The sequence below is a fragment of the Crocodylus siamensis genome, chromosome 5 (genome assembly GCF_052110815.1).
Source record: "Crocodylus siamensis isolate JL-2025a chromosome 5, ASM5211081v1, whole genome shotgun sequence".
Classification (NCBI taxonomy): domain Eukaryota; kingdom Metazoa; phylum Chordata; order Crocodylia; family Crocodylidae; genus Crocodylus; species Crocodylus siamensis.
The window spans coordinates 74,182,989-74,210,309 of NC_143399.1; the positions used below are offsets into that span (position 1 = coordinate 74,182,989).

General features: G+C 42.5%; 1 protein-coding gene and 1 long non-coding RNA gene across 4 annotated transcripts in view; one reads left to right on the forward strand and one right to left on the reverse strand.

The window, feature by feature from the left end:
• EPB41L4B (erythrocyte membrane protein band 4.1 like 4B) overlaps positions 1-27,321 on the reverse strand; it is a 293,241-nt gene that overhangs the window by 60,172 nt on the left and 205,748 nt on the right. For all 3 annotated transcript variants that reach the window (XM_090049115.1, XM_090049114.1, XM_090049117.1), the window contains one exon: positions 16,690-16,757. In XM_090049115.1, coding sequence (XP_089905241.1) covers positions 16,690-16,757 — 68 coding nt within the window. The remainder of the gene's footprint in view (positions 1-16,689; positions 16,758-27,321) is intronic.
• Positions 6,140-26,026, forward strand: LOC149864296 (uncharacterized). Its single transcript, XR_016442586.1, has 3 exons — positions 6,140-6,366; positions 6,660-6,812; positions 25,898-26,026. It is a non-coding gene; the product is annotated as an uncharacterized LOC149864296 (long non-coding RNA).

The window sequence follows — 27,321 nt, forward strand, 5'->3', positions numbered from 1 at the left end:
TTTTTTTTTTTGGAAAAAAATGATAATTGTAATTTAGATTTTTTTTAGGGTACTGAAATAATTTGCTTTGATGAAATAAGTTTCATTTTGATTTTGAGTATTTTAAAATGTCCTTATTTTTTAAAAATCAAAGGATATTTCAACAAAGATTGTTTCAAACAGAAAGCCTCAATATTTCATGCTTAAAATATTAACATAGATGCCTCATTTTTTGAAAGATTTTTAAGAAAGATTGTAAAATGAGGAACTAGATAAACTCTGCATCTATTTAGGAAATAGTTCAGTATCCTCAAATCTGATTTAATGTCTCAATAAAAATTTCACTTGGAAAATTTCACTCCATTCTACATCAGATTGAGAATAGGAACACCACAGAGACTTTGCATAATAATTTACAAAAAGAACTGGGAAAATGCATTCAGACATTATGCTTGTTTGGATGCAGTAAATGTACTGGGGAAGGAAAAAAAGGTAAAGTGCTATATCACAACCAAATATACTCTAATCTTTCTAACAAATGCAGTTTAGTTTTTCTTATGTGTCACAGCACACTAATAAGTATTCTTGGTATATATTGCAAAAACAATGGGATTTTAGTGATGACAGACATATTGCAGAATACTGCTATCATTTTTTCGTCAGGGACAATTCCAATGAGTATCTCTGCTAACTTCTATGTACTTGGAGATCAGACCCAAACAGTGAAGAGAACCTCCAACATTTGGCAAATCACCTGAAGGAAGATGCAGATTATTTGAAGTGTGAAATAGTGAGGACTTCATTCTTACTTTAGGTGGAACGGAATAGCAATGAAAAATAATGCTGTATTTTTATGTTACTTTTGTTCTAAAGATCCAGGCCCCTGAGATATCAGACTGACTCTATTCCACTCCAAGCACAGAATCATATATGAAACTAATACTACCAATTATCAGGAGATTAATTATTGCTCCCATTATCCAGAATTGGCTTCGTTTAGCTCCTGTTCTGTCTGCGGACACAGACCTACACAATAGTTCCTGTTTAATTTTGGTCAGTCTCCCTGTATGTTCCAACTGGGTGCATTTTTTCCCCGACTGGACATGTATAATGTTCCCACAGTTCCCAAATTGAATGCCAGTAAATACTGAGCATGATTAACTCTGAACTTGATTTGGTTCTTTAAAAAACAGCAGGGTTTTAACACAGTAGAAAGCCCTAAAAAAAGCACAATGACACCTCTGAAAAAGAATTAGGTTGAATAATTTCTATTGTTACCTTTTGAATTTTATAGCAAGGGCATATTATCTCATATGAAAGGATATGGATTTTCAGAGAAAAACCTTGCAATTATTTTGGCTTTTTAAAATAGAGTCTTTATGTTCAGCTATAACCACCTTTCTTCTTATTTATAGTAACTGACCTGGGCTTGAACAAAACCTGAAGTGATAGAGGATGAGAATGAGCCATGCTTTTAAAAAAGCACAGTGCATGACAATTTCAACATAAGGCACAATGGCAATGCTGTGTAATCAGAAGAAAGTATTATTGTGTATGTATCCAACTGTTACATGAAAGAATAAGGAACCAAGACAGAGCCTCCTGATCTGGCAGGATGCATAAAAACCTGTCATTTTCTAGCGGGAATGACAATGACAAACATGAATGTCAGCATGCAATGACATGTCAAAAGAAACTGCCTGTAAAATTAGAGATACAGCAAGCTTCTGACCAAAGATCAGAGAGCTTTACTGAACCAGTTCCTTCACTCTTGCAGTCTATTCATTAGCCTTACAAAGAAAACACAAGTAAACAAGCTTTAAGATGGATGCTATCTTAGATAAACTTTTATGAGAAACCCAGCCTGTTTTAGGAGCAGCAGCCAAAGGTGCTGAATGTAGTATTCAGAACAAGCCACGTGTCACTATGGGGGCTTGCTCAGAATGTGGTTTTACCATTTATTAGTAAGTAAGGGAGCAAGAGACTAAGCACTGGATGAGGTGAAGCAAAGGAAAGAGACAGAAGAAAAGCAAGAACTGAGCCACTGAAAAACTTCCTGTTCCTTGCAAAGGATCCAGTTTGTGTTTTTAAAGCTTCATATTTGAAATATGCTTTCATGTTTTTAAAGCTACCTATGAGTTTACTTCCATCTTCCTCAGAGACAACACATCCACTGCTCCTCCTGTTCCTCTGGTATGAGCGTGCTTACCCACCTTCTTCATTTTGGTAGGGAAAAAAAGTTCTATGTAGTTTTTGCCATTTGAAACAATCTGCCTCACTTTTTCTATCAGACTAAGACTCCCTGTGATCATCTCAGTATATGATATCAGGATTAGAGGCTGGGACTGAAAAACAACAAATTCAGTCTCAAATGCAATTACTTAAATGAAGGCAGCCATCTGTGCTGCGTCCCTGGGGCTGTCCTGTTCTCAGCTGCTCACCTATGGAAAATGAACAGCAGAAAAGCACTCTTCCAAGCTGCTTGCCATATCACATGCCTCTGTGATTGGGCACATACAGTAGTGAACATTTGGCAGGAGTGAAGGAAAGCATTTACTAAGTAGGAACACTATTACAGATCTCATAGACCACATAAACTAAGCAAAAAGCAGAACTTTTCCTCAATTTGCAGCATGAGGTTTTTCTACTTTTCTTAACTAAATTAAGAGTATATACAGGTCAGAAATAATAATATACATTTCTTTTGCTATGATGATGAAAAACTTTCTGAGGTTAGTTTTCCAGAGGCTTATTTGATCATTGGAAAACTGCTTTATTAGAAAAGGGCACTTTATTAGAGCAGCTCTTAGAGACAGCCTGGAGTGTCATGTGTATCAGCGTTCCCACACTGAAAAACGGTGATGAGCTTTAGTTAAAATGCCCCACCACCATTTTTCAGGAAGGGGCACTGTTACATGTGACACTGGAGTCTGCTGGAGCATAGTAATTACCACATGCCAGCAGACTTGACTAATCAAGCCTGCTTTGCCACACTGTAATTACAGTGCATCAGAGCAGCTTCAATGTACATGTACAAGCACCCATAGTTCTTAATGGAGTTACCTGGACTTTAAACAAAACTATTTTTTACTTCAGAGATGGGACTGAAGATTTTTGTCACTTAAATGAACAGATATGAATGATTTAACTCAGGGGCATGAACAGCTCGTGCCTCCCGAGGCTGTGGCGGGGCATGGTGACTGCCTGCAGATGGTGGCAGTGGCAGCGGCAGCGAGTGGGGACCTCCTGCAAGTGGCCGCCAGGGGTTGGTGTTGGGGTGATGGGTGGCGAGTGCCGATTGGCGACCATGCACATACATTGGTGGCAGGGTGGGGGTGATGGTGAGCAGCAACCACCCACAGATGCCACCAGCACTGGCCAATTTCAGGGGGTGCACTGCTTAGGAATAGCAAAGAGAACGGCCCTTGCCATCAATAACTGGGTTATTTAGAAATAGGAGGCATTGTCTTGTTATTCAGATTTGTGGGATTTAGGACATCTGAACTAAGAGATGCTATAAGTAGAGCAGGAGCCCAGCTAAAGGGATGTGAGTAAAGCACCAGCCCTGGGCACTGACATCAGCGGGGGCACAAAAATAGCAGCTACCAGTGCTATCCAACTACACCCTTGCTTCTCTCAACGAAAATGTCTATCTGCATTCTAGCAACAGCCACAGGATGCCTATGTGCATTTGCAGAGAGCCTGGAACAATCACTCTGAGAGAGGTGAACGGCTCCGTCCATCTCACCGAGGGGTTCGCTGAGATATTATTGATCAATGACAATTTCAGATGTCAACAATGTTAACCATTCAATTACATAGGAGAGGGAGAATCACAAATGTAGACAACATTTCTCATCTGTGCCACAAAAAAGGTGGCATTTGGGAGTTCACACAACTTATTTTTTATTCCAATCAAGGAGGAGCCAACAAGGCACACTCAAGGTACATATTTAAGATGAAAAGACAAAACTCAGTTAATTGAACGGACCTGAGACAAACAATCTGATTGCAAACATCTGTCAAGAATGGCATCTCATTTTGATGGCTCACATGAGGAAAGCTTATTTCATCTAGGGAACTTGGAAGAATGCCAACCCCACCCCCTCATCTCCCAAGCCATCTGACAACCGTGCAACTTGATATCAGTTAATATTCTCCACCACTTTTCTAACAGCAGCCAACACTGTGACATAACATTTCATCATGCATTACATGTTATACAACTCTTAATATAATTAGTCCTAATATAATGTTATGATTTAGTTTCGGATTGGAAAATTTACAAAGAAAATAGAACAACTGAATATGCAGAGCACCAGATGGTGCTTTTACTTACTCCCACACAAAAGAAATATTTTTATTTGCAATCTTTTGAAAGATGAGATAATTTGGATAACAAGGATCAATGAAGGTGATGCAACAGTTGGCCTTAACAGAAAGAAATTCATAGGCAAATGCTGAAGCATTTGGGATATAAAGCCTGCCAGAGCATTGATAAAAACCCAGAAGTGTGTTACCATGAAAATAAATAGTGTAGGCAATTAACGTACCACATCAGAGATGATATCAAGCAATAGTAATGACAAAAAATAGCTGATCAGCCAAAGGAAACATTTTTATGAAGATATATCCTTATTTATATTTCATTGTGGGATTACATCAGACTTGGAGGCATTTATATTTATGAATGTGATTCCTAATATTTATATGGCATTAATTTTGATTATATTATTTTCAAAATGCATCACAAAAACTATACATCCATTGCTTTTAATACATCCAAATAATTGCATGGGTGCACACGTCTAGCAGTACAGGGTTAACCAGAAAATAAAGACTAAAATGTAGCAGATGATGAAGAATGAGTTACTACTTATATACATTAGTCTTTTGACAGTTTTAGAGAAATCATCAGAACTGTGAAGCATATAACCTTCAACAAAAGAACTCTAACAACACTGAAAATCAGAAGTACATTATAAACAGAACAAATTGCTTGACACTTCCCATCATTAAAACACATTTTCAGTTGCTTGTAAAACTTTTTCAGCCTTTAAACACTTGGGTTGAAATTCTACCATGTGTCTACCTCAAGCTGATTTTTTTGGGAGGTGGGAAGTTTCAGCAATGAATTAAATCAAAACCCTGAGTAGGGCTGGGGAGGGGAGATGGGAGGAGAGAGCTTAGCTAGGTGAACATTAAGGGCATGGGCAAACCAACAATATGCACAGAGTTAATTTTGAATTAATATTAGGTGGTGCCTTCCCACAACAAATATTTTTCTGCCCACACTTGCCTCGGTTCACGACCAACTCTGTCCTGCTTCATTCATGCATAAGCTGCAAAGGCCATTTGTAGACGACACTTTAAAGAGGGTTTAAAGTGGATTAAATCCCTTTGGCACCACTTTAATGGCACTACTGTTTGTATGAGTTTGCAAATTCGGCAGCATATTGCACATTAATCCAGCCACTGTAGCATATTCGGTGGGCCTTAAATGACTGTGAGACACAGCAAATAACTTTGGGGTGCTGCAGAATAAAACACCTCCAAGGAGTTTTAGTTTCCTACCCTACAAGCACTGGGCTGCATGCAGCTCAAGGGATCTGCAGGCAGGCAGCCCGGCAATAGCCCAGGAAGGCAGGCTCCACTGGAGGAAAAAAAAAAAAAAGCAGTGAGCCTGATCTCCCTCCTCCCTCCCCCGCCTGCCTGCTGGAGCTGTGTGGGAGTCTGGTACTTCCCTCTGCGGCTGCAGTACACCCTGAGACTGCCCAAGCCAGGTGCCTGCGGGTGGGTGCTGCCTGGGTGAGGGGGGCCCCACTGCCATGGAGGGAAGCACTAGGGATTCTGCCTCCTGCCCAGGGCTCCTCTGAGGCCTCCACCCAGATGGAGCCTTTGGGTGGGTCAGCAGCATCCACCCCCCCACCCCCCACAGAAGTTGCCTGGTGGGTCCCCAGCGGCATGGGGGCAGCGGGGTGGCCAGGCGTCCCCTCACCTGTCTCACATGTGCCCAGATTGAGGCCCTGGAGGGGCAGGTGAGGGAACTCCAGACAAGAGGTTAGCAGGCTGTGTGGGATCAGAGCCATTGAGAATGAGATTAATGGGTACTTCCACTCTTTGCAGGATCGTTCAAATGGAGGGATGGCAACACAAAAGGGACCTGACACGGACAGATGGAAGACAGTCACCTCTAGCTCTAGATGACACAGAATTAGAACCCGCATTGCTGGAACAACTCCTCCAGTGCAGCTGGGGAACTGAACTAGGGCCCTGGCATCACTGGGAGTGAGTGCAGCAACGGAGAGTGCAGCAACAAAGGCTGCACCCACAACTGCCACCAGGCAGGCTGCGAGGCAACAGAGCAACTGGAGGAGAAGACGTTGGGTAATTGTAGTTGGGGACTCCCTACTGAGAGGAATGGAAGGAGACATCTGCCACTCAGATCCTACAGCACGGGAGGTCTGCTGTCTCCCTGGGGCACGGAGGGGATGTCACAGGGAAGATCCCCAGGCTTGTCCAGTCTACAGATTATTACCCCATGCTCCTTATCCATGTGGGAACAAATGACATGGCCAGGAGCAATCCAGACCATGTCATGAGTGACTACAAGGTTCTGGGAGCTGGGCTTAAAGGATTGGGGGCTCAGGTAGTTTTTCCCTCTGTGCTCCCTGTTGCAGGCCATGGTCCAAGGAGGCAAGAATGCACTGATGAGCTGAACCAGCGTCTCTGATGGTGGTGTCACCAAGAAAGCTTCAGCTTCTACAACCATGGAGCCCACTTCAAGGACAGAGGTCTCCTGGGGAGAGATGGCATCCATCTCACATGGAAAGGTAAGTCCCTTTTCTCAGCCAGGATGGCCGATCTCTTAGATAGGGCTTTAAACTAAGATAGCAGGGGGATGGAGAAATGCTAACTGGAGCCTACCTGGGGACCAATATATAGGAAAGCTCCATCAACAATGAAACCAAGCAAGCCACTCTTATGGGAGCTCAGAAAACAGCTCCCCTTCAACACAACAGGTGGCCAGTGACCTCAGTAGAAGGACTTAGGGGCCTGTACACCAGTGCCAGAAACATGGGGAACAAGCAGAAGGAAGTAGTCCTCCTGCTTTCCACTGGGCACTATGATCTAGTAGGGATCACAGAGACCTGGTGGTACTCCTCTCATGACTGGAGTGTAGCCATAAAGGGCTATGTCCTTCACAGAAGGGATCAGGTAGGGAAGAGGTGAGGATGTTGCCCTCTACCTCCCTACAGGCCCCAAAGATGATCAGCTTGAAACCCTCTGTGTCAAACTCTGAGAGAGGTGTGGCAAGAGAAACCTATCCGCAGGTGTATACTATAGGCTGCCTAACCAAGGGGAGGAATTTGATCTAGCATTCACCTGTGAACTAATGGAGGCCGCATGTGCACAGGACATGGTTGTCGTGGGTGACTTCAACTACCCAGACATCTCCTGGGGAGGAGTGTTTGGCCAGTTCGGATCAATCATGATCCTTCCTGACCAGCACTGAAGAGCTTTTTTTTGAACCAGGAGGTGCACAGGCCAACTAGAGGCAATGCAGTTCTTGACCTGGTCCTGGCCAAGGTGGATGACCTGGTGACCAACTTAAACATAGAGGTCAGCCTAAGCTATAGTGACCATGAAATCATTATGTTCAAGGTCCATCGCAAAGCTGACAAAACAGATACCAAGCTCAAAGTCTTAGACTTCAAAAACACAAATTTTAATATGCTCAGGTCACTAGTAGAGAATGCCCTGAAGGACCACAGGTAAAGGGAACATGAGGAGAATGGTCGTTCCTTAAGGATACAATCCTTAAGGGTGAGAAAATCCATTCCCTTGTGGAGAAAAAATAGCAGAAGGGTCAAAAAACCCTCTTGGCTAAGCAGGGAAGCTGCAGCCCTCCTTCAGAAAAAGGAAGAGGCGTACAAACAATGGAAGCTTGGAATAGCCTCCAAGGAAGACTACTTGACAATGGCCTGCACTTGTAGAAAACAGATTAGGCAAGCTAAGGCAGAAACCAAATGAAAACTAGCTACAAGAACCAAGGACAAGAGGAAGTTCTTCTTTAGCTACATAGGGAGTAAAAGGAAAACTAATTAGAGTGTGGGGCTGCTGCTCTATGCCTCAAAATACCTAGTCACTACCACTCAGGAAGAAACGAAACTCCTAGATGACTACTTTGCCTCGGTCTTTCACAAGACCAAGTGGAACAATATGCCAGGTAGGGCACAGAACAAGCAGGGTGGAATTGACACCATTCCCACCACTGCCATAGAACCGATGTATGATCAATTAAAGAAATTAGATGTATATAAATCAGCAGGACTGGATGAACTGCACCCAAGAGTGCTGCAAGAGTTGGTCAAAGTAATTGCAGAGTCCCTGGCAAAGGTCTTTCAAAAATCACAGGCCTCTGGAGAAATCCCAGAGGACTGGAAGATGGCCAATGTTCTGCCCATCTTCAAAAACAGGAAGTGTGAAGACCCAGGAAACTACAGGCCAATTAGCTTAACTTCTATTCCAGGGAAAATCCTAGAAACAGTCATCAAAGAGGCTATATGTGACAAATTTGCAGAAGGCATGATACTGAATGATAGCCAGCATGGCTTCAATGCGGGCAGGTCTTGTCTGACCAACCTAATTTTTTTCTATGATCAGGTGACTCATCACCTGGATGAGAAAAAAGCAGTTGACATCATATACCTTGACTTCCAGAAAGCCTTTGACCTGGTATCCCATGAGGTACTGATCAGAAAACTGGAAGATATCAGGCTCAACCACAGGACCATCAAGTGGATACAAATGTGGTTGCGGGGTAGGACACAGAGTCCAAATGAATGGACTGGTTTCGTTCTAGTGAGATGTGTGCAGTGGCATAGCTCAGGGGTTGGTACTTGGCCCAGTGCTGTTCAGTATCTTCATCAACAACCTGGATGAGGGAGTGAAAAGCCCATTGGCCAAGTTCACAGATGACACCAAGGTATGGGGTTGTGCAGACCCACCCATAGATAGGATGCACATACAAGCAGACCTAGACAGGCTGGCATGTTGGGCAGAATGGAACCAGATGAGGTTCAACACAGAGAAATGCAAAGTGCTGCATCTGGGAAGGAAGAACCCCCAGTACACCTGCAGGCTGGGCATCGCTAACATGACCAACACTATAAATGAAAAGGGTCTGGGGGTAACAATAGATCCCTGCATGAATATGAGCTGGCAATATGAGGCTCATATTCATATTGATGCAAAACTGTGGCATGCATCAATCGATGCATCTCCAGTAAATCCAAACTGATTCTCCCACTTTACTCAACATCGGTGAAACCGCAGCTGGAGTATTGCATCCAGTTCTGGGTGCCGCACTTCAACAAGGACGTGCTAAAGTTTGAGAGGGTCCAGAGAAGGGCCACCTGCACGATCAGGGACTTGCCATATGAGGAGAGGCTGAGGGATCTTGGACTCTTCAGCCTAAAGAAAAGAAAGCTGAGAGGGGACCTGATTGGAGCTTACCACTATATCAGAGGTGTACATCAGGGGCTCAGTGAACAACCATTCACCAGGGTGCCCTGAAAAAAAAACTAAAAACAATGGCCACAAACTTCTGGCAGATAGTTTCAGGCCGAACATTAGGAAAAACATCTTTACAACTAGGGTGTCCAGACTATGGAACAAGCTCCCCACAGAGGTGGTGCAATCATCTACCCTAGAGGTCTTAAAGAGAAGACTGGATGGTTACCTGGCTGGGGTCATCTGACCCCGGATGTCTTTCCTGCTCATGCAGGGGGCTGGACCCGATGATCCTTTGGGGTCCCTTCCAGCCCTATGATTCTCTGATTCTACCAGCGCCTCCCCCCCGGCAGCTGAGGAACCGCTCTGCCCGCCAGCAGCTCGTTCTCCCCTCCCTGCCGCTGGAGAGGCAGGTAAGGATCAGGCCCAACATGGATGTACACGACACAGGGATTTACTTTGCCCTAAACTGAAGCGGTGTTTTTAAAAAAACACATGGCCAAAGAAGCTAGCTGATGTCCAGCCTTTCCGTCACGTTGTCTTTGTTTTAAGCCTGGAGCACTCTATCAGGCCCTTCTTCAATACCTTTCTAACCATTAATTCCCCACTCTCCCCACAGACAAGTCACTAGACAATAATTTCATGGTATCCTATATAGGTCTGTGCAAAAGAGATACTTTGATAGAAGAAAAGGCTACCTTAATATCAGTAAACATAGTATAATCTTTGCAAGCTACATTTTCAAAGAATGGAAGCCAGAGAGTTTCAAGACAGGATCTCAGAGCCTACTAAAAGCATGGCTAACTTTCAGGATCTGTATTCATCTCACCTCAGTCATTGTCACTGTAATTCTTGGAGCTACTGAAGTTACACTGGGGATTAGTCTATCTGTACTGGACAGAGGAAGAAATACATTTACACACCCTAGCCTGAATGCTCTATCACTAGAGTAAGCTAGTCTTGCTACAGCAGTAAGAACCTGTAGTAAATGAGCCTTAGTCATGGAAATCTCAGAAGGTTCAATTTAGGTACTGAGCTGAACTCTCTGAACTTGTGGGAGATTCCACCAGGCAGTGTGAATTCTATTATTTCTTTACAATCCCCCTACAACCAATGCACCCTATGGCAAGTCCTACCTGAACACCTTTAAAACAGGGATATTTGCATCAGAAAAAGGCAATGGATTGCTATCTCTTTCAAGCATTTTTGAAGTGGATTCCTTCTCTCCCCTCTCTACCCCACAGACACTTAGAACAGGAGTGCTCAACTCCCCTCCCATGGGCCAGACACAGCTCCCCAGGGCCCTGAAATTCGGCAGTGGTGGAGTGGTGGCACTACTCCCCTGTTGCCAAATTTCCAGACACATGGAAAGTTGCTAGGCCCTGAGCACTGGATCAGGTATCTGAGCTCAGCATGAAGGGCTGGGTAAGAGTGCCCCATGGCCCCATCCCAGCATTTGGGGATAACAGGGGGTGGTGCTGAGCCCCTGGGGCCCAATCCTGGTGAGAGGGGCTGGTGTTGGCCCTCTGGGGCCCAATCCCAGTGCATGGGGGCAGGAGGAGGTAGTGCTGAGACATCACATCTCATTTTGAGGAAACAAGCCAAAATGGCTTATCTTAATCTTCCTGACCACAGAGAGGTCAGGGCCACATCACTAAATGCACTTAAAATGTGGGTAGCTCCAAGTTTAAGCAGTAAAGTACATCCTAAGTGCTCTCATATTGGAGCAAAGTTACAATTTTTCATGTGAGGACTATCTCCAGATCATATTAAATGACGTGCTTAGCTACCATTGGACTGCTCCATGGAGATAACATGAGCCAAGTGCAGTCCTCAGCCAGCCAGCTCTGACACCAGCTAGGGACCCCTCTACTGTATCAAGCCTTCAGGTGAGATGAGGAAACCCACAGACGTCAGAGGGATGGATCCTGGATTTTTCACTTGTCAGGTTCCTCCAGGATCAAGTTGAAAGCCAGATGCTCACAGCCCCAGAGGGTCCCAGGACTGGGACAGACAAATCAACTGGTTCCAGATTCTGGTGCAGTGTTAGAGCTAGGACCGGCAATATGTGACCCGTGCATGTTAGAGATCACAGTAAACACTACCATGCCACTATTCAGAACATCATCTAACTTTATTACTGCATAGATTTAACAGGTACTAAGTGTCTTGTGGAACAAGGCTTTACATTCAGCTAGTCAGAGAACTTATCTGACCAGTTGCAGGCCCCAAACACTCCAGTTCCAGATTTGAAGGAGAATCTACTACACTATTTTCCAGTCATTCTAGGGACAGAAACATTTTCATCTAAACTTGGCCAAACATATACAAAGTGACTTTAGCTTTGCAAACCTAAAGCTAGCCAAATGCTGATAGGTCTCTTACAAACATTTTTCTCAGCCTTAACACAGCATGCCATGCTCTTCAGAATGGCAGCCACAAACCAGCAGTACTCTTGATTTGACACAGTCCGTGTAATGAGCCGAGTGGACTGACATCTTCTTTTAGGCAACATAGCAATATTTTTTTATAACGCACCAGAAACAAGGGGAGCCTAAAATCCTCCAAAAGGGCACGTACACAGGTTTTAAATCCCCACCCTTCCACAGTTCACTCCAACACCAAACAACAGTTTCCAGCAATAGTAACATCCTCAATCCAAATGATGCACATGCTGTAAACCTAAGATCATGCTAGGGAACAGGGATTGGGAATCAGTTAGTAGTGTGCATTCAGCTAATCCATCATTTGCATGCTTGCCTATAGTGCTCGTGAGTGGGTTTGAAATTCAACTGGACCATAAAGATGGAGCATGAGTGAACCTGGGGTACTATCTTAATGCACGCAAGTGTATATGGGGTCTCCCTCCAGGTTAGATGCAGTTATTTGTTCTTCTCCCAAAATGCCTTGGCAACAAGGGTTGTAGAACTCCTACTTAAACCTGCCATTTAAGCCTCTTCTACACCTGTTCTAATCACTAAGAGCCAATGTTGAAAGCAGATTGAAGAAAGGAGGAGGAGGTCCTAAGTGCACCCCTTGAAGAGGGAACCGTGGCATTGCTCTCCAAAACTGGAGAGAAGAGTGGGAAGTCTCCTTCTGCTGTTAGCAGAGAAGGAAGAGCTCATCTGCCTTCTGCCTCCTCCCGGCCTCCTACTTAAATCTTTATGGAGGATGACAGCCCAACTGATAATGGAAACATCAGAAGGCATTTAAAACATATTAAAATGTCTGTGGACTGTACAATGAAACATAGTTTAGATACTTCCCTACTTTGAAAACTGTCTCGGCAACCAGAGTTTCACCTTCTTATGATTCTTCCATACCTAAAATGACTGAATGCAGAAAGAGTCACAACACACATGGAAAATGGATGACTAAACAGGCAGATATGTTGCTCCTTTATAAGAAGATGATATTACATGCCATTAAGGGGCTATGTCCAAAATGGCTGGAGACCAGCTTGCGGCAAAAACCAGCAATATTGCACATACACGAGTAATTACTTCTTGAACCAGAACTAATTTTACAAAGAGCTATAGCATTTGTTAACCAAATTGAGTCTGCTATGGCAGATGCTAAAATAATTGCTCAGGGGAATACAGGCCATGTCTAAGTAGTTAATTCATTAGCAATGCAATCTCCAGACTGGCAAAGTTGTGAGCAAGATGACTGTAAAAGAGACAGTTCCTTCATCTAAACCACACGGTGAATTATACCAATTATATAGCACTTTCTATTGCATCTCACCCACCCTGCCATACAAAAAACTATGCTTTGGTATCAGAGCTGCCTCTGTTTACCCTTACCACATTACCACATGCAAAGCAACTGTCCAGTCTCATGAGTTCAGACAATCAGGATATTTTACTAATGCATGTTCTAGTTATAAGTTTAGAAATCAGATACATGAAGTCACTGTCCCTGACACAACTATTCTGCAGAAAGACAGGTGAATATTCCAGTATAATTTGGGCAGATACTGGGTTCAATTTTTAAATGAACACAGGGATATTTAGAGGGCATACATACAAGCAGATGGCAAGCCAACATGGCACATGTAGCAAATGCATAAGGTACTCACTCACACTAGCTCATTTCTCCTAAGCAAATTGGTCATCATGTTCTGCACTAACTGAAACTTTTGTGTTGTTGTGGAGAGAAGCTTAAGCAGAAGTCTAAAAATAAAGGCATAGGCTACTGTGGGGACAAACTGCATTGGTGCTTGCAAATCTGGGAGAAGTTAGAGACCTAAGGGCATCAGAAGACTACAATACTGTCTGGAAAGCAAGGCAATGGTCACATTCCTTTAGCCTATGGAGGAGCTGCTTAATCCACAACTGTCCACAAAATCAACTTAAAAAAACACTTCATAAAAGTATAATGGTGGCTCCCCAGTGGTCCTCACTGTCTCACAGCCTGTTCAGGAAGGGATGGTGCCAGCTGGTAGGGTGGATGGGTGGACAGCCAGCAGCTCAGATAGTGGTTGCCCTTCATCCCTCCTCCCCCTGGGGCCTCTCCACCAATCAGCAGTGAAGGGCAGGGCTACCAGGAAATGCCTGAGAAATCAGTTCTTTGTGCCGTGACCAAGCTGTGAAAATGCCTTTGTCTGGCTGTAAATTAAGTAGGTCTCTAGCCAGGATGAAAAGATCATACACCAAATAGGAGTAGCTGGGAATCTGAGAGAAAGGGACAGTTCCAGTGCGTGTTCTCACTTGAAACAAAAATGTTGGAAACGTTCCAGTTTTTCAAACTGGACTGCCCGACTAGCAGGCATAGACTATATCGTAAATATAAAGTCAAAGTATACATGCAGTGGCATTAGCAGATTCAACAGAAAATAACTATAGATTCACATGTGCAGATTCACTCTCTCACAGAATCACTAACAGAAGTTGGCAGGTAGGTGCCCTGTCCTCAGACTGCTTTCTATTACCTTCTGGTAAACCCTGAAACAGCTCTGGTAAGTGCCTCCCACCCTGGTATGCTCCCTCCCTACTTAGCACCTACTCCTACTGGTGCTTGGTTGTATTACAGGAAGGGAAGAAAAGAAAAGACAGGGTAAACTCTCTATATGTTTCCTTGCTTGCATCCTGGCCAGGCAATGGGAGTCCAAGAGAAAACAGGATAGGCACTTGCAGTCGACAGAACTATTGATTGCAGACCCCTGAGCATTTAGAAGTAACGTGTCCCTCCCTCACTCTGCAAAGGCTGCCGTACAGTGATCAAAAACTGTGGCGAGCTACCATAATGAGCTGTTTGATATAGCTTGCTTAATTATCTCACATCAAATCAATTTGTGCCCTGCTGCAACTGCGCTCAGAGCGACTTTCTGACACTGCAGATGAACCAAAGGATGTTGCTGCCCTTCATTTAAAGGTAAAAATGTTCCCAGATATGCCATCATGCAAACTCCTCTATGATTCAGACAAAATTATTAGATTGCAATTAAGTCCTTGCCAAAAGAGTCCCTATCAAAATAATCAGCTCCCAGCACAACAAAACTGTTTTTCAGAGTAAGCCATCCAGAATACCAAAAAGTGCAAATCAACCAGTTCTGCGCACTGCACCAAATCCTCTCTTTCAGCTCCAGGTAGTAGAAAAACAAGGAACGGAAGCATATTCTGTGTTTGGATGGCACCTAGCACAACAGGGTGTGGACACGCCTGCATTTGGATCCCTTTCAAAAGGGGAAAGGGCAGCAGCTGGTCTGTTCCAGTTGTCATGTGTGAATGAGCTGAGGCGTAGCAGAACCACCCCAACTAGAATAAGCAATGTTAAAGTTTGAGGCGCTTGCTACATTTGTATCATCCTTGGCTCATTACAGTTTAACAGCTGCTGCCTTTTGAAATGTGTCCAGTTTTAAAAGGGTTGCAAATGTACGTTTGTCCATACCCTCAAGGTGCTGTCAGGGGACTGGGAGACTGGAAAGACAACATATTTTCACTGCATAATCAGCCTTTACCCTGGTATAAAGGAGAAACAGACACAACCATGTAGAACTGTAGGGCATTTTTACGTGTGCTATGGGATGTGGTGTTGGGCACTTTAATTAGCGAGCTGCGCTAATTAAAAGTGCCTGTGCGTCACACGTATCAGTGTCTCCACGCTGAAAAAAATGTGGCGGGGCACTTTGAACTAAAGCTCATCAACCCTGCTTTATTTCAAAGCACCCTGCTGCCATTTTTTCAGCACAGGGATGCATGGGGACGCTGATGCATGTGATGTGGAAGGCTGCTGGAGCGCATTAGTTTCTGTGCCCTGGCAGACTCGATTAATCGAGTGTGCTCCGATCCGCTGGATTTCCAGCATGTCAGAGCAGGCTCTCCACACATCTGTAGGAGCCCCTAGGGTTTGGTGCAACTTATTTCAATTGCCCTGAGGAAAACAGGGGTAAAACAACAGTGTGGGTATCATCTGTCTCAGTCTAATCCCAGGGTAGCCATCTAGCAAGGCAAATAAACTATTACGTAATCCTCTGTCCTTGTGTAACAGGGCACTGTAAAGCGCACACAGCATGTAGCACCTCAGATAGCTCTATATCTATCTGTCAGCTCCAGATCTTGGTGCAATTTTTAAGCAGTGTACAAAACCAATGTATGTTTCACCAGAGTAAATGTGCTGTCTTATAAGGCCCTGGGGCTCTTAGGCTCTGCTCTACCACAAATATAACAATGAAGCAGCAGCTGCTGAAGATTTCATTGAACTAGGAAATGCAGTATACTGATCAAAGGCATCAGAGTGGAAATCAATTCAGAATATAAAAAAGCAAGATTATAACTTCAAAGCTTTCCTGAATTTTAGCAAACTACTTAGAGGCTGATTCTTGCACAGATTTCCTACCAAAATGCATCTATTTTTGCCTGTATGGTTGGACTGAATGACCTCGAGATCTCTTCCAACCATAATTTTCTATAAGTCTATGAAAGACTTGTATGATCAATTTCAATTCAAAGTTTCTTCCCTCAATCACTTATGATGAGCTTTTTTAAAATATCTATAGTTAGACATACACATATGAACCCTGAGAAAATACAACCTACTCAGGCTAATTTTTTTCTTTTCTGGCTACATTCTACTCAGTAATTTCAATTAATACACATGGAGTTAGGGCATGCATGTTGTAGATCATGCTTTGAAAATTTACTATGTAATGTATTTATTTGTTGCTTTCCCTACAAACAAGAAGTAACAGACCTTACATTACGGTCCTGCAGGCTGGAGGTCTTGCTGGGATTTACAAGAGATGTCTCTTCTTTCCCAGCCTGTTAAAGGAAATGGCCAAAGTTTAGTATAGTGTTGTCATATTTATGATTATACATACATTTACCATAAAAATATTCCTATAAGCAGCAAACTACATGCAATTCATGATATGGTTTTGGTACCCAGATTTAAGAAGCAAGATGGTTTTTGTCTTCCATCTCGTTCTACTGTGATTTATTTTAATAGCTGATCAGCTGCATAATATTGTACAGAGAAGCAGGGTTACAAGAACTAATTTTTGGGAGTGTTCCTTTAAATATCTGAGTAGAAGTAGTAAAAATATTAAATGAAAACCTACCAAACGTGTCTTTTTCCACTAAAAAAAGACCAGCTAAACTATTTCCTACAGCTTTCTGCCTTCATAGCCATAGCCACTCACCTTATTAAATCTTATAATCCTTCATTCAACCACTGAAAGAAAAAATCAATAGCAAAAGCAATATTTCTACATAGAATCAATCTGGCCATCTAGTCAGCAGAATGGCTTCTAAACCAGCATTTTTTTTCACAGTCTCTCCTGTGTACAAAAACTTGAAATACTGCTAAAAATGCTTAAATGAAGTTTTCCATAAGAAACAGCACAACACAGCACCTAATTTAAGCAGACTCTGATACATAACTACTCTAGAATCTGCATTTAGGATTTCACTACCCCCATGCAAACACCAACTAGATCAGTAACACCAGTGAAACTCTGGCACCTTTCTGCAAATGTTGGCTAGACCAGAGTACCCCATGTCAGTAATGGATTATAGGCTGTGACTTCTTTTGTTTTCACCAAACAGAGGGAGCATAGTTGACCCAGGAATACAATATGTTAATTTTTCTTCGTTTATTAAAATGGAAAACAACAAAACCAAACATCTAGATATATCTTTCATATTGGAAGCGGTTTATAAACCTACAGTTAGCTTAAGATTGCATTTAGGAATACTTGGAGAAAGTAGCTATGAAACGAAGGGTGCTGCTTGTTGACCTCTGGGGCAGAGAAAAGGGTTTTTTTGGCTTTCAAATTACAATATCTAAGGAGGATGCATTTAAAGAATAACACAGGAGGATGTACCTATTCCAGAAAATGTTGAGACTAAAATGTTCACTATTTTTAAAAGAGGAAAGAGAGACAACATCTGCTAATATTAAGCTTTTTAAATTAATGCTAATATAAATAATGTAATTTTAAAAGGAACTAGATGGAGCACTCTCTGAATTATTATGTTAGAAATTAATACATCTGGGGAAATTTGGAAAATTCCAATATTTAAAAATGGTAAAGTGATGACCCAGGGGTCCATAGACCAATTAACCTCATGTCAGTTCTAGGCAAAATAATGGAACAGTTCATTTGGGACCCAATCAACAAAGAATCAGAGGTTAAATATGAAACTATCATAGTTTCATAGAAAGTAGGTTTTGTCAGACAATCTAGTTATCTTTCTGGAAGAGGATTGTTCTTCTTTGTGATAGAGTATACTTTGATTTCTCCTAGGCATTTGGGAAAAATGCCTGAGACTTCCTTATTTAACAGCCCCACCAACTTTATATGGATTTAACTTGCCACACATCGGATGGAATAAAAACTAGCTTAGTTACAGGTCTCAAAGAAAAATTGTTCTTCAGGAGATATCAGTAAGTGGCTCCCACAGCAATCAATTCTTGACACAACACTAGTGTTTTGGCAGTGATCTAGATAGTAACATAAAACCTTTGCTGATTAATTTTGTAGATAACACAAGTTTAACAGGCTAGTAAAAGGAGACAGGATACTCTGACATAGTGATGACTCACCTAGTTCTATGGTCATAATAATAATAAATGTGTTTTAATTTCTAGGAATAAAAAAATACAATTTACACACACAGTATGGGAATTCTCATCTTGGAAAGCAATGACTCAGAAAGGGCCTGAGAGGTCATCATAGATAGATAATCAGTGAAATGTTGAGACTAAAACAGCTAAAGTGAGGATCTTTGAAGGCATAAAAGGGAAAGTATCTTTGGACAGGTCAGACACCTGGCCATAGACAGTTGAGAAGCCTAGTCCAAAGTTTGTATATTCACAGGCTAGCTCTTATAATGTAATCTGTGTGGAGAAGGGGGGGGGGGGTGATGGTGGGGAAGGCAGGTGGCTCATGTAGGTGCATTATATAGTCAGTATTCCCTTGCTCTGTGATGATTATGGAACCTTGTGATACTTCACACACAGCTGCTGTATTTCTGAATGCTGGAAATGTGAATTTTTCAGAATAGAATATTTATCATTAAATTAGGGATAATCTAGGAATAGCTATGTCTTTGCAATTGAATACGTATTTCCCATGCTTCTGGGCTTGCTGGTTGCCCCATGGGGCTGAGACCATTTTTTTCCCTCTCTTGTTGCTAAATGTGCCAGGTTTTGTTTTTTTGCCCCCGCACCTTTCTCAGAAGCACTGGGTGTTGGCTGAAACCAAGGCTGGGAATTTTGATTGGGGTGTGCCAATGCACCTGCTGTGACTAAAATGTGGTGGTTCCTGGCTAGAGTCTTGCCCTTCTGCTCAGGCTCAGACCAATCCCAACATTTGGAATCAGGAAGAAATTTTGCCCCATGGTCATACTGGTACAGACTGTGGAGGGTTTTGTCTTCCTCTGAGCAGGAGATGGCCTTCTTCCTTGGATCTCTCAAGTGTAACTTAACAATCCATGCAGCAGCAGGGCACTGACCTGCTATAGCATGGCCTTGTGGTTGTGTGTTAGAATTGACTGCATTATTTTAGTAATAGGTTAGACAAGAATTTGCATGGGACCATTTACATAGGATCCTGTCTCAGACAGGGGGTTGGATTACATAAGTGAGCACCAACCTTTTTGACAGGCATGCAGCAAATTAGCCCTGTGTCCTTCTTGAGTGACACTCCAATCCATTTTCCTTACCTGATCTGCTGCTCAGTTTTTTCTGCTCCCTGATTAGGCTGCTGCTTTGCTTTCTGCTCTATCTGCTATCATGCTGCCTGTCCCCTCCCCAATCTGCTGTATGCCACACATAAAGGCCATACCACTTGTGGCACCCATGTTGCACGTTAGCCACCCCTGGATTAGAGGCGCTCCAGAGGTCCCTTTCAGCCCTACTTTCCTACGGCTCTATGATTATTTTAATTTCTTACTATTTGTCAAACTGACTCATTTTAAAAACTATGAATTTTGCTTTATTCCATTTTTAACCTTTTTAAACTGAAGTGATCTGAATGTTAAGATTCACTCAAAGAACTAAACAGTAGAGAACTGAGAATGGAAGATCAGAAAATTAAAGAAGTCAGCAATTGTAACTGCAAATGACATTATTAGAATTCTCTCTCGTTCGGTACAATGAAGTGAGTGCCTCATTAGCTAGCTAAGAGCACAACTGTCCCTAAGAATTAACCCTTAGTTTCTTTCCAGATCTGTTACTTTCAAGTCCCAAATTCATGCTGCTAACCCAGGCACTGACCTATTCCAAAACATGGAACCAACTCACTATTGGGTTCAGGAAGGTGGTATGTTCTTAAACATTGTATTCTTTCCTCATTATTTGCAGAATATAAAATGACACTTTAAGCCAGAACAGTGGGTATTGTAGATGAGGAGGCACAGAGAGAGACTCTCGCTGGAAACTGCATTTCTGCAAAGAGAAACCAGAAACAGGGGTGCTCTTTCTTTTGTGGAATCCAAATATTAAGACACCCAACATGGCAGCAGACTTGGCATTGTTTTCTCCTAACTCTGCAATTCTTTCCGACTCACCAGCCAACAACTTCCTCAGCAGGACTAAAAGATCTGACCCACAACCAAGAAATAACGTTCTATATATTTGGTAAAACCCCAGAGGAAAGCCTGGATTGCTGAGCTCCTTGAAGAAATGCAGGTAGTAGGATCAAGATCTAGCTTTCTACTCAGAGACCTCAGCATTCTCTAAAGAGGGAGGGTGAAGTTTTACATTACACTTAGACTATACTAAGGGCACTTAGGATGTGAACATTCAAATATTAAAGGAAAGTACTCTCGGAGTGTCTCAAAGTTATTTGAGACACTTCAGGTGAAGGTTAACTTTGGGCCATGCGACCTAGCTCATGTTAGGGTAACTTCAGTCTGTTCCATTAAGATAAAACGAGCAATTTGCAGTCTTCCAGAATCCCAGGATGCACCATTCCCAACCGCCCCATTCTCCCCCCCCACTCGCAGCCTCCCAAAGCATGGACAGAGCCCAGGTATCCTCAACAGCCCTCTAGTGGCAAGTCAAAGCTGTGTAGACAAGAAGTGGTATCAACCCTTAACATGAGACTTCTCACAGTACAGTCTACCTTTAACTCTGCTTAATATTCCAGAGTAAGTCCAGTCTAAGTCTAATGTGTACCTTCACCCAGAGTTTCTCTAGTACCATTCAGTACTTGTAGGGAATTTATATCAGCAAGTAGCCATGGGCAGCTGAAAGCTACTCCTCCAAAGCCTGGCATTTGTATAATAATGATATATGAAGACAGAATTCAAATGACATGTGGCTACTCAGCAGATTTCCTCTGCTGAGGCATATTCTCTTTTCCTAGGAATCAGTCATGATATAAAAAGATTAGTTTTGATGCCTGGGAGGCAGGGTAGACCATATGGTACTTAGGCTTCTTTCATATGTGGTCACATACTAAGTTATTACCAAACAGGAAATAGCTTGCTGCCAAATTACAGAACAGAGAACCCAGAAATAAAGAATGCACACAGCATAAGCAAGCTGCCTACATTTTGCAGAGTTCTTTTCTTCTAAGGCAGCAGACGTTTAAGTTTTGAGAGATACTGAAACCCCAGATAAATCTTCTGCTGGGATTTATGAAGTGTGTGTGCAATTCATAAGGCTCTTGGCTATGTATACAGAGCACAGCACCACAGGGCATCCGGAAGAAAAATGATGGCTGGGCTGCATTTCAGTCAGGAAAGCCAAGGAGGAGATGGAAAATGTTTTCTGAACCAGCCTGTCAGTTCAGGAATGAGATCATGACACCTTGTAGCTGAAGAGGTTGCCTGGTGAACTGAGTCTTTGTAACCTTGATCTTCCTTGTTATGCTGGCTATGTCCAGAGAAGTATCAAAAAAGGCCGCAAAAAGATTTTGTTATGCTTTTGTTATACTATCCATCCACCTGCTAGATGGCTTGATCTTGATGAATAAAGGTCACAAAGCCAAGAGAAGGATCAGATAAGGTTCCTGCCCTAGGTGTGATGCATTCAGCACTTCCTCCCCTTGGCTCCTGAACACAGACTAGGACTACAGGATAGTACACTCAGTAGGCTGACACTGCACAGCACATGCCATGCTCTTCAGAACTCAAGCAAGAGACTCAGCCACTCACAGCACTGTGAGCTGTGGGTCCAGCATCCTAAACAAAAGGTGCTCTTCGTGCTTACAACACCTGAATGACATCTTTTCTCTCTCATGACAGTTAGTATGATCATACCAACTCTGCACAAGGAACATCTGCACTCAGAAAAGAAGTCAATTGAAGTATCTGATCCCAGGGTGTGGGCTACATGGTAAATCCATGGTAAAGCCACATCTTGAAACCTGAATGTAGCTCTGGATATAGCAGAAACAGAAAAGATACAGGGAAGGGTACTCAGGATGATCAGGGACATGAAGAGTCTTCCAGCTAAGGAGACACAGAATAGGCTAAGATTTTTTCATCTGGGAGAAAAGACAACTGACAGGGAATAGGAGAAAGATTGATAAAATAATGAATGGTGTGGAGAAAGTAAATAGGGATTTAATTAATTGCCATCTCTCAAAATATTAGAACTAGGGGTAAAAGAAAAGGATTAGGAAGTAGATTTAAAACTAACAAAAGGAAGTCCCGTTCCCCTCCTCCCCCCCCCACTACACAGCATGTGACTAACTTTGGGAACTCATTGCCACAGGATGTTGCAGAGGCTGCCAGTTTAACCAAAAAGAAGACTAGACAAATTAATGGAGAATAGGTCCATCACTGGGTATTAAATACAATAGTATGGCTGCAGCCTTCAAATTAGGATACCCTAGGCCTCTAAATATGGGGGGTGGAGTGGGAAGAGGGGCAGGGGACACAATCTAAAATGCACCAGCTGCTACTTCTAGATGATCCTCAAGGACAGCCCTGCATAATACTTTTCCCCTTAGCTTTCACCCTGTGCTACTGTGAGATACAGGATAACTGGTAGATGGACCTATGTTCTGATTCTGTATGACATTTCTTAGGCCCCTGGCACATGTTACACCAAAGACATGATTAGCCAGTTAATTAAACATGAGTAATAACTTTGTGGCTGATTCCTATTGCTCCATTAGCTGAATGCGTGGCAGGATAAGGCTTCCAGCTGCAGGGGCACACACCACCCTGTTAACTTCCAGCCATGAGAGCTTGCTATTTGCTGGTGCAAGGGGAGCCTAGGATCAGGAAAAAGTTGACCCCTGAGGTGCGCCAGCTGATAGGAGAAGCAGCAGCCTTTGAACTAAAAGCTGCAGCAAACAACTGAGTGACTTGCCCTTATTTTGGCAACTCCCTGCAAATTGAGCATGTTCTGAAACAGCTGAGTATGAACAAGCTGGGTTCCAATATAAATCTGAATAAACCTGTTGTCATCATCTTTTCTTCCCGTTTTTGCTTTGTTTCTTTTTCTTAGAGCAGTGCTCTTAAAGCTCGTATGATTTGAGTGCTCTGTCACCCTCTCTCCTCACCCCCCCCCCCCCGAGAAAAGTCTTGGGAGGGCTTACAATAAACCCAGATAAATTATAAAAAAAATAGAAAGATGACTTTATTTTTAATATTTTATAAGTAAAAAAGCAACTCCCCAAACAATGCCCCCCAACTTAAACCCTGCTAAAGCTGCTAAAAACATACACAAATTAAAGGTCTTACAATGTTTCAAGATGTCCAGGCTTGGGCTCTAACAGGCCTCAAGGGAAAGGTAATTCCAAAGCTGAGGAGCAGCTACTGAGAATGATCTCCTGTGCTGTTTCACTGAAGGAACTTGGTGTGCAAACTGCAGGAGGTTGTGCCCAGTTGACCTTAGGGATCACAATGCAAAATAAGGTAGAAGGTGGTCCCTTAGGCATGTAGGGTCCAGGCCAGTTAGGGATTTATAGGTCAAAACCAGCACAGTGAATTGCACCCTGAAAACTACTGGAAGCCAGTGCAGACTCTGGAGCACAGGAGTTAAGTGCTCCTAGTGACCCATCCGTCTTAGAAGCAGGCTGCATACAACAGTCTGCACCAGCTGCTGCTTCCAGATGATCTTCAAGGGCAGACCTGCATAGAGCAAATAATAATTGCTGCATTGCATGTATTAAGGACCCCCAGTCACAGGTTGAAAACCCATACTTATATTCCTCTGGCTTCCTTTAATTTCCAGTTTGCTCACATTTAAAATTAAACAAATCTGTTTCCTTTCAGAGAGAACGCAAGAAATTGGGATTATAGCCATTTAACATGCCATTGTTGTGAAGAATTAAAACCGATGTGATGTTGTGCTCGTTGTAGTTGCAGTCAAGTGTTCCATAAAAAATGCTTCTTTTTACTTTTCTTAAAATTTTGAACAATTTTATTGCTAATCCAAGGAGGTGACTAACAGCACGATGTTTCAGCACAGCTTCATGTAAACAGCAGCAGTATAAACTTCTTTCTCCACAGACAGAACTCAACCTGAGCACTTCCACCTTGACCTGTTAGACTCCTACCACAGCAATTTTAAGATACCAGCTTGTGCAGTGGTTTTGTGATACACGGGCAAAGGGGCCAGGAAGAAATCAGCAAAATATAATCCATGATGGAGGATAGGCTAATATGCTTGAGATTTTGATCAGTTCAAGCTATTTGAGCAACCATCTAGCCAAAGACAAGAGCTCCCCTAGGCAATGAGAAGGATTTGTTCAAACCCTGTTATCTTTCACATAAGATTATAAAACCTCATGTGTCTTTTATAAGCCAAACTCATTTTCCCTGGCCTGATTAGGATTTGGTTCTTCCATGAGAGAATAAAGCACTTAAGACTTGTATTATATAAATAACAATTTAACATTTTTTCTTGACTTCAGCCTGTGGGGAAGAACTTGGAAAACACATTCACTAACTTCTATAGGCACTGTATTTTTAAGAGGTTTTATAAATTACTGACAGCTGGATTCAAGTAGTAATGATGAAAAGGCAAAGAACCACTAGAGCTGTATCTAGTAAAGGCTGTAGCATGAGTCACATTGCTTGTGCTCGCTGGCTATGATAAATAATACATGGATCCAACGTTCATTTGCATTTAGAGGTTTGTTTTGTATTTGCGGCAAACTGAACAAAACCTAATATGGCATTTTATCAATACCAATTCTGAGATGCAATTCCAGTGGCGTAGCCTAATCCAGCAATTCAAAAAAACTAGGCAGGGCAAGTAAAGGTCCCAAGTCATGCATCTCAAAGTGCAACTGCATTGTGGGTATGTGGGGGTTTATATAGTATGTGAGAAAGAAGTGGAGGAAAATAAGGGAACATGTAAATCTGCAGTAGCTTAAAAATGTTGCATATGTACAAAAGGTTATCAGGTAGAACAGTTTAGTACTAGCCAGAAAAACAGAGGGCACTGTCCAAAGCACAGAGTTGCAGGGCAAGGTTGAGTAGAGACTGTGGCACATGGGCCAAGGTGTTTCTGGTGCTCCGTGGGAATGATCCAGTATACTTAAGGTCTAAGGCATGGACTGGCAGAGCTGTAGTTCTCTGTGTCTGAGAGTAGCAAGAAAAAAAACCCACCAGAGAAAAAGAAGCATAAAAGCCTGAGACAGCCCAGACAAGTGCTGGGAATACAGCCCTCAGAAAAACCCTGCCCAGTATTACAGTTGACTGGAAAGGGTTTGGGACTGTGAATAAAGAAACTCTCCTGCTCTCATTCCTACTCTGCTCAGGGACAGGACTTTGACAGAAATACCTGACTTCTCCCATTGATTTCTCCTCCTCCCAGAAACAGTCCACATCATCTGAAATTTGGCAAACTACTCAGTCAAGAAATCCTCACATTCAGCTCCCTGTAATGTCATTGCAATGTCTGTTGAGGGATGAGATTGGCCATTGCTGTCCTCAAACACACTGGAACAAAATAGTACTGATATTCACTGTATAATCTATTCTCCTAGGGAAAAGATATCGCATTCAACCCTAGTGTGACTTCAGAGACTTCAGGGGATCCAAGCAATTGGCTGGCCCTTGTGGGAAGAGGATCAGAAGTGAAAACTACTGGGAGAAAATAAGCACCTGTTTTAAAAGACCAACTAGAGAAGGACAGGACACATCTTTCCAACCAAGACAAGAACATCTTGTTAAGGTATCTATAAATTTGCATAACAGTCTGTGCTTAACTCTGAGGATAATTAGGATTTACCCTGAACTAAAATAGGTAGAAATAGCAAATCAGTTTCTGCTTATATCCTTTCTTCCATCAATTGGGCCATGAAAACTGCTCAACAAAAGGGACTCATTATGGGACTGACAAGTCCTATGATCAGTTGCCCCATATCAACACTTATTCATGTGAACTGTAACTGGTTTTAAATGCTAGGGAGAGCTGGTCTTTTGTATCATTCATTGCTGGTTTAGCCTCCTTACTCTCAAAGGAGCATTCTGAAAAGAAAAAAAAAAAGAGCATGTCAGTAGCTTCCCAGTGCTTGCAGCTCCCCTGGTGCTTAATTATGTGGGAACTGTGACATGTAGCCTGTCAGCTAGAAAGCGTTGGATCCCTATGGTGCAGTTTGAAAGAGTTGTTGTGAAATATTGCTAGTTTGCTATAGAAATACAGACACTGTGCTGGGCAATTGGTCTGGCCTTCAACAATGTGTGGGTTCACCATGTTTTTTACCTAGCATCTCAGTTACTATGTACATCTGCATGCACTTACATAACCTACATTTCTTGTGGCTTGGTCCTCCAACTAACTTTACTGCACAGACATCTCTCTTTTCACTAAATATATAAATTCACTCATGTTAGTTTCCTGCTGCTCTCTAACTCTAAAATATATGCAGGACTGAGTAATCTTCACCACAGAAAGAGGGATATGAGATCTCTAATTCAGTGCCATGGCTATGAGGAAGGATGAAGCAGCACTATACAGGAAAGTAATAAGAAGCTCTTCAGCATGATTCCAAACGGAAATTGAGTGCAAACCTCACCTTTAAGGTCCTGTTTTGGAATACACTACAATTTTCCTTACTTCTTACCTTTGACGTTGCAGTGCTTAGAATTGTGTTTTGAGGGTACTGCAGCACTCTTGAAAAATAATTAAAAAAAAAATCAGTATTTTCACCTCCAAACATTCTTCTCTCTCTTTTTTTTTATTTCACATCCATTCTTGCCATTGTCAGAAACTATACCATTGGCTAACAAACAGGTTCTTGTTATGCAGACAAAAAACAGGTTTTTAAAAAGTTTCTAAAAGTTTTTTTTTTTTAAGTTTCTAAAAGGCAATTTTTTAAAGGTATTCCCTGTACAGCAATTCTGGCTGCATTAGTTCATCTCTTTTCCTAGTGCTTGTGCCACAAGTATCCAGCCAAGTTTTCTTAGG